The sequence below is a fragment of the Oncorhynchus clarkii genome, chromosome 13 (assembly GCF_045791955.1).
Source record: "Oncorhynchus clarkii lewisi isolate Uvic-CL-2024 chromosome 13, UVic_Ocla_1.0, whole genome shotgun sequence".
In the NCBI taxonomy this organism is placed as follows: domain Eukaryota; kingdom Metazoa; phylum Chordata; class Actinopteri; order Salmoniformes; family Salmonidae; genus Oncorhynchus; species Oncorhynchus clarkii.
The window spans coordinates 9845577-9853076 of NC_092159.1; the positions used below are offsets into that span (position 1 = coordinate 9845577).

Genomic DNA, 7500 nt, shown 5'->3' on the forward strand with positions numbered 1-7500 from the left:
TTCATCATCCTCACACTGTATCTAGACTAGTGTCCTGTCATAGAATGTTATATTAGAAGTGTAGAATGTTCATCATGTAATAAGTGTCTCTGTGTGTTCTTCTCCTGACTGTGTTCTTGTGTTCCAGCATCCTGAGTTACAACTCTCTACGCTGCATCCCTCCTCTGGCCCTGGCTGGACTACGCTCTCTCAGACTACTGTAAGGGCTGAACCCCCCCCCCCCCCCCACACACACACACACACTACACACACTACACACACACACACACACACACAACACACACACACAACACACACACACACACACACACAGAGCCTTAATAATAACATGTTTTGTGTTTCTCTGTCCCAGATCTCTTCATGGTAACGACATCTCTGAACTACTGGAGGGGATCTTCAGTGATGTGGCCTCCCTGTCTCACCTGTGAGTGTGTGTTTCCTGTGTGTATTTGTCCCGTGTGTGTGCACATTATCCCACTCAGCACACTTAGCAGTGACCGCCTGCACCCTCTCCTATCTGTGTCAGAGTCAAGTGCTTTCCCAGTAAGAGGGCATGGTATTGGATTGGCAATAAAGACACGCATGACTGAGGGAGTGTGTGTGTGTGTGTGTGTGTGTGTGTGTGTGTGTGTCTCCAGTGGTGTGTTCGAGGAAGCGTGACCTGTCTGGGACAAGCTAAAAGGGTCGGAGTGAAGGATTGATGGAGGAGAGAAAGGGAGGGAGGGATCGTGTCACTACAGAGGTCCATGTCTGTTGACCTTGTGTTGAGAGTAAAGAGAGAAACAGGGGATACAGCAGGTTAGCCCGGGTTATTAATGTAATACTCTACCTCACATGCTAACACATCTGGTTCCATTGATGTACTGTAACATGCGGTGGTACAGAGGTTCCCAGACATTCAACATCACTGAATAGAAACATTTAGTTTTTTTGATACAGATCCTTACAGGGGTTAATTATAGTGTTGTATGTGGAGGAACTGCCCCCAGAACAGGTTGCTGTCCTATGACAACTTTCAACAGAAATGCTCTGATTTCCCTTCTATTCAGTGTCTCATGTTAAAGTGATGGAACTTAAAGGTGCACTATGTAGAAAATGCTTTTATATTTCATGGTTCTTTCAATTGGAATGGCCAAAAAGTTACATATTGCAGCTTTAACAGTATTTGAGTCCAGAGGACCCCCTCTTGTGGTAGTTGAAAGTATTACACCACATGCCTGTACTTGTCTACCTGACTTTCATCTGAATTGGCTGTCAGTCTAATTGATTAATTGAGCGACTGACCTTAACCCTTCCACCCGGATCTTTGACCTCTAACCCCCAGGGCAATCGGTGCCAACCCCCTGTACTGTGACTGTCATCTGCGCTGGCTGTCTGACTGGGTGAAGAGTGGGTACAAGGAGCCTGGCATCGCCCGCTGTGCCGGACCAATGGGCATGGAGGGAAAACTGCTGCTCACCACACCTGAGACTAAGTTTGAATGTCTGGGTAAGAGTGGGAGAGGAGGAGGCGGAGGAGGGAGGGAAGGGAGAGGAGGGAGAGGGAGGGAGGGAAGGAAGGGAGAGGAGGGAATGGAGAGGAGGGAGGGAGGGGGGGCTGGCTTTTGTACGGTGAAGAGGAAGAGATGGGAGAGAGAGAGATGGATTAAAGGAGTGTAAAAGAAGGGATAGAAGATGGCGATAGAATGGGTGAGAAAATAGAAAGGTACAGGAGGAGGAATGGAAATAAAACCCAATAATGAGAGAGTCAATAGAAAAAGGAGTGAAAGGTAATCTCTTGTTATTTTCATTGGACCCCAGAAAGATGGCGTCAGCTAGTAGGGACCCCAGAAAGATGGCGTCAGCTAGTAGGGACCCCAGAAAGATGGCGTCAGCTAGTAGGGACCCCAGAAAGATGGCGTCAGCTAGTAGGGACCCCAGAAAGATGGCGTCAGCTGGTAGGGACCCCAGAAAGATGGCGTCAGCTAGTAGGGACCCCAGAAAGATGGCGTCAGCTAGTAGGGACCCCAGAAAGATGGCGTCAGCTAGTAGGGACCCCAGAAAGATGGCGTCAGCTAGTAGGGACCCCAGAAAGATGGCGTCAGCTAGTAGGGACCCCAGAAAGATGGCGTCAGCTAGTAGGGACCCCAGAAAGATGGCGTCAGCTAGTAGGGACCCCAGAAAGATGGCGTCAGCTAGTAGGGACCCCAGAAAGATGGCGTCAGCTAGTAGGGACCCCAGAAAGATGGAGCCAGCTAGTAGGGACCCCAGAAAGATGGCGTCAGCTAGTAGGGACCCCAGAAAGATGGAGCCAGCTAGTAGGGACCCCAGAAAGATGGCGTCAGCTAGTAGGGACCCCAGAAAGATGGAGCCAGCTAGTAGGGACCCCAGAAAGATGGCGTCAGCTAGTAGGGACCCCAGAAAGATGGCGTCAGCTAGTAGGGACCCCAGAAAGATGGCGTCCGCTAGTAGGGACCCCAGAAAGATGGCGTCAGCTAGTAGGGACCCCAGAAAGATGGCGTCAGCTAGTAGGGACCCCAGAAAGATGGCGTCAGCTAGTAGGGACCCCAGAAAGATGGCGTCAGCTAGTAGGGACCCCAGAAAGATGGCGTCAGCTAGTAGGGACCCCAGAAAGATGGCGTCAGCTAGTAGGGACCCCAGAAAGATGGCGTCAGCTAGTAGGGACCCCAGAAAGATGGCGTCAGCTAGTAGGGACCCCAGAAAGATGGAGCCAGCTAGTAGGGACCCCAGAAAGATGGCGTCCGCTAGTAGGGACCCCAGAAAGATGGCGTCAGCTAGTAGGGACCCCAGAAAGATGGCGTCAGCTAGTAGGGACCCCAGAAAGATGGCGTCAGCTAGTAGGGACCCCAGAAAGATGGCGTCAGCTAGTAGGGACCCCAGAAAGATGGCGTCAGCTAGTAGGGACCCCAGAAAGATGGCGTCAGCTAGTAGGGACCCCAGAAAGATGGCGTCAGCTAGTAGGGACCCCAGAAAGATGGCGTCAGCTAGTAGGGACCCCAGAAAGATGGAGCCAGCTAGTAGTGACCCCAGAAAGATGGAGCCAGCTAGTAGGGACCCCAGAAAGATGGCGTCAGCTAGTAGGGACCCCAGAAAGATGGAGCCAGCTAGTAGGGACCCCAGAAAGATGGAGCCAGCTAGTAGGGACCCCAGAAAGATGGCGTCAGCTAGTAGGGACCCCAGAAAGATGGCGTCAGCTAGTAGGGACCCCAGAAAGATGGAGCCAGCTAGTAGTGACCCCAGAAAGATGGCGTCAGCTAGTAGGGACCCCAGAAAGATGGCGTCAGCTAGTAGGGACCCCAGAAAGATGGCGTCAGCTAGTAGGGACCCCAGAAAGATGGAGCCAGCTAGTAGGGACAGCTAGTAGGGACCCCAGAAAGATGGAGCCAGCTAGTAGGGACCCCAGAAAGATGGAGCCAGCTAGTAGGGACCCCAGAAAGATGGAGCCAGCTAGTAGGGACCCCAGAAAGATGGAGCCAGCTAGTAGGGACCCCAGAAAGATGGAGCCAGCTAGTAGGGACCCCAGAAAGATGGCGTCAGCATGGAGCCAGCTAGTAGGGACCCCAGAAAGATGGAGCCAGCTAGTAGGGACCCCAGAAAGATGGCGTCAGCTAGTAGGGACCCCAGAAAGATGGCGTCAGCTAGTAGGGACCCCAGAAAGATGGCCAGTCAGCTAGTAGGGACCCCAGAAAGATTGCATCAGCTAGTAGGGACCCCAGAAAGATGGAGCCAGCTAGTAGTGACCCCAGAAAGATGGAGCCAGCTAGTAGTGACCCCAGAAAGATGGCGTCAGCTAGTAGGGACCCCAGAAAGATGGCGTCAGCTAGTAGGGACCCCAGAAAGATGGCGTCAGCTAGTAGAGACCCCAGAAAGATGGCGCCAGCTAGTAGGGACCCCAGAAAGATGGAGCCAGCTAGTAGGGACCCCAGAAATATGGCGTCAGCTAGTAGGGACCCCAGAAAGATGGAGCCAGCTAGTAGGGACCCCAGAAAGATGGAGCCAGCTAGTAGGGACCCCAGAAAGATGGAGCCAGCTAGTAGGGACCCCAGAAAGATGGAGCCAGCTAGTAGGGACCCCAGAAAGATGGAGCCAGCTAGTAGGGACCCCAGAAAGATGGCGTCAGCTAGTAGGGACCCCAGAAAGATGGAGCCAGCTAGTAGGGACCCCAGAAAGATGGAGCCAGCTAGTAGGGACCCCAGAAAGATGACGTCAGCTAGTAGGGACCCCAGAAAGATGGAGCCAGCTAGTAGGGACCCCAGAAAGATGGAGCCAGCTAGTAGGGACCCCAGAAAGATGGCGTCAGCTAGTAGGGACCCCAGAAAGATGGAGCCAGCTAGTAGGGACCCCAGAAAGATGGAGCCAGCTAGTAGGGACCCCAGAAAGATGGAGCCAGCTAGTAGGGACCCCAGAAAGATGGAGCCAGCTAGTAGGGACCCCAGAAAGATGACGTCAGCTAGTAGGGACCCCAGAAAGATGGACGTCAGCGTCAGCTAGTAGGGACCCCAGAAAGATGACGTCAGCTAGTAGGGACCCCAGAAAGATGACGTCAGCTAGTAGGGACCCCAGTCAAATTCCAGTTGTTCTTCTCTCCGTCCCCAGGTCCAGTGGAGACGTCTGTCCAGGCTAAGTGTAGTCCATGTGTGTCTGGGCCCTGTCAGAACCACGGTGTGTGTCAGTCTGACCCTGTAGAACTCTACACATGTGTGTGTGCACCCGGCTTCACGGTAAGAACCCACCACTGTCCCCAATCATAGCAGAACACTGAACTAATCCAGTTATACACAGTGAGATAAACCTGCACCCAATATAACAGGATATGACTGGATGGAGTGGTTTTTATGTCACTCTAAAATCCTCTAAAATGTATTATTATAGTAGAGAATACCCTATTGAAAATAGTAATACAATTTATTATTATAGTAGAGAATACTCTATTGAAAATAGTATTAAAATATATTATTATAGTAGAGAATGCTCTATTGTAAATAGTATTAAAATATATTATTATAGTAGAGAATACTCTATTGAAAATATTATTAAAATATATTATTATTGTAAAGAATACCCTATTGAAAATAGTAATAAAATGTATTATTATAGTAGAGAATACTCTATTGAAAATATTATTAAAATATATTATTATAGTAGAGAATACCCTATTGAAAATAGTAATAAAATGTATTATTATAGTAGAGAATACTCTATTGAAAATAGTAATAAAACGTATTATTATAGTAGAGAATACCCTATTTAAAATAGTAATAAAATATATTATTATTGTAAAGAATACCCTATTGAAAATAGTATTAAAATGTATTATTATAGTAGAGAATACCCTATTGAAAACAGTAATGTATATAATCCACAGATATAAAGAAAGTGTGTGTGTGTTTTACAGGGTAAATACTGTGAGACTCCAGTGGATGTGTGTGCCAGTAACCCATGCACAAATGGAGGAACCTGCATCAGTGACGAACAGACAAGGAGATTCAGGTAGCACATATACACGCACACACACACTGGGCCCACACTACACACACACATATACAAACACACACTGGGCCCACTCTATACACACACACATAAACACACCCATACACACACACACACACACATAAACACACCCAAATACACACACACACACACACACACACACACACACACACACACACACAGGGGCGCAACTTTCGCTACGGACGGTGAGAACATTCTGTAAATTTAATTTACAGTTTTATCATTGGAATGTGATTATGTTTAAATACAGAGACAACGGTGTGCTTTAGAACCATGTGGATGCCTCTGAGTGGTCATGTAGGCTGTTAGGAATGTTCATCTGACTGGATAATTATCATTTTTAAAATGATGTTCTAAAACCAAAGTTGCGCCCCTACACATACACACACATACATAAACACACACTGACCAGTATTTCCCCTCTCTAGTTGTTCATGCCTGGTGGGTTTCCATGGATCGTTCTGTGAGGTGGATGTAGATGACTGTGAGGACCACGGATGTGAGAATGGTGCAACCTGTGTGGACGGAGTAGGCAACTACACCTGCTTCTGTCCTCCCTTCTACATTGGTATGATATATTCCATGAAGATTCTAAAGACATTTTCTCTAGACATTCTCTCTAAACATTCTAAAGACATTTTCTCTAGAAATTCTCTCTAAACATTCTAAAGACATTTTCTCTAGAAATTCTCTCTAAACATTCTAAAGACATTTTCTCTAGACATTCTCTCTAAACATTCTAAAGACATTTTCTCTAGACATTCTCTCTAAACATTCTAAAGACATTTTCTCTAGAATTTTCTCTATTCTCTCTAAACATTCTAAAGACATTTTCTCTGGACATTCTCTCTAAACATTCTAGATATTTTCTCTAGACATTTTAAAGACATTCTCTCTAGACATTCTCTCAACATTCTAAAGACATTCTCTCTAGACATTTTAAAAACTTTCTCTCTAGACATTGTAAAGACATTCTCTCTAGACATTCTCTCTAGCCATTTTAAAGACATTCTCTCTAGACATGTTAAAGACATTCTCTCTAGACATTGTAAATACATTCTCTCTAGACAATCTCTCTACACAATTTAAAGACATTCTCTCTAGACATTCTCTCTAGGCATTCTCTCTAGACATTCTCTCTAGACATTCTCTCTAGACATTCTCTCTAGACATTCTCTCTAGACATTCTCTCTAGACATTCTCTCTAGGCATTCTCTCTAGACATTCTCTCTAGGCATTCTCTCTAGGCATTCTCTCTAGGCATTCTCTCAGGACATTCTATAGACATTCTCTCTAGACATTCTCTCTAGACATTCTATAGACATTCTCTATTGACATTCTCTCAGGACATTCTTTAGACATTCTCTCAGGACATTCTTTAGACATTCTCTCAGGACATTCTATAGACATTCTCTCAGGACATTCTATAGACATTCTCAGGACATTCTTTAGACATTCTCTCAGGACATTCTATAGACATTCTCTCAGGACATTCTATAGACATTCTCTCAGGACATTCTATAGACATTCTCTCAGGATATTCTATAGACATTCTCTCAGGACATTCTTTAGACATTCTCTCGGGACATTCTATAGACATTCTCTCGGGACATTCTATAGACATTCTCTCAGGACATTCTTTAGACATTCTCTCAGGACATTCTTTAGACATTCTCTCAGGACATTCTATAGACATTCTATAGACATTCTCTCAGGACATTCTATAGACATTCTCTCAGGACATTCTATAGGCATTCTCTCAGGACATTCTATAGACATTCTCTCAGGACATTCTATAGACATTCTCTCAGGACATTCTATAGACATTCTCTCAGGACATTCTATAGACATTCTCTCGGGACATTCTATAGACATTCTCTCAGGACATTCTATAGACATTCTCTCAGGACATTCTTTAGACATTCTCTCAGGACATTCTATAGACATTCTCTCAGGACATTCTATAGACATTCTCTCAGGACATTCTATA

General features: G+C 46.1%; 1 protein-coding gene across 1 annotated transcript in view; it reads left to right on the forward strand.

Moving 5' to 3' along the window:
* LOC139424231 (slit homolog 1 protein-like) overlaps positions 1–7500 on the forward strand; it is a 22726-nt gene that overhangs the window by 1400 nt on the left and 13826 nt on the right. The window contains exons 2-7 of the mRNA XM_071175909.1: positions 128–199; positions 353–424; positions 1325–1488; positions 4596–4720; positions 5395–5489; positions 5939–6078. Coding sequence (XP_071032010.1) covers positions 128–199; positions 353–424; positions 1325–1488; positions 4596–4720; positions 5395–5489; positions 5939–6078 — 668 coding nt within the window. The remainder of the gene's footprint in view (positions 1–127; positions 200–352; positions 425–1324; positions 1489–4595; positions 4721–5394; positions 5490–5938; positions 6079–7500) is intronic.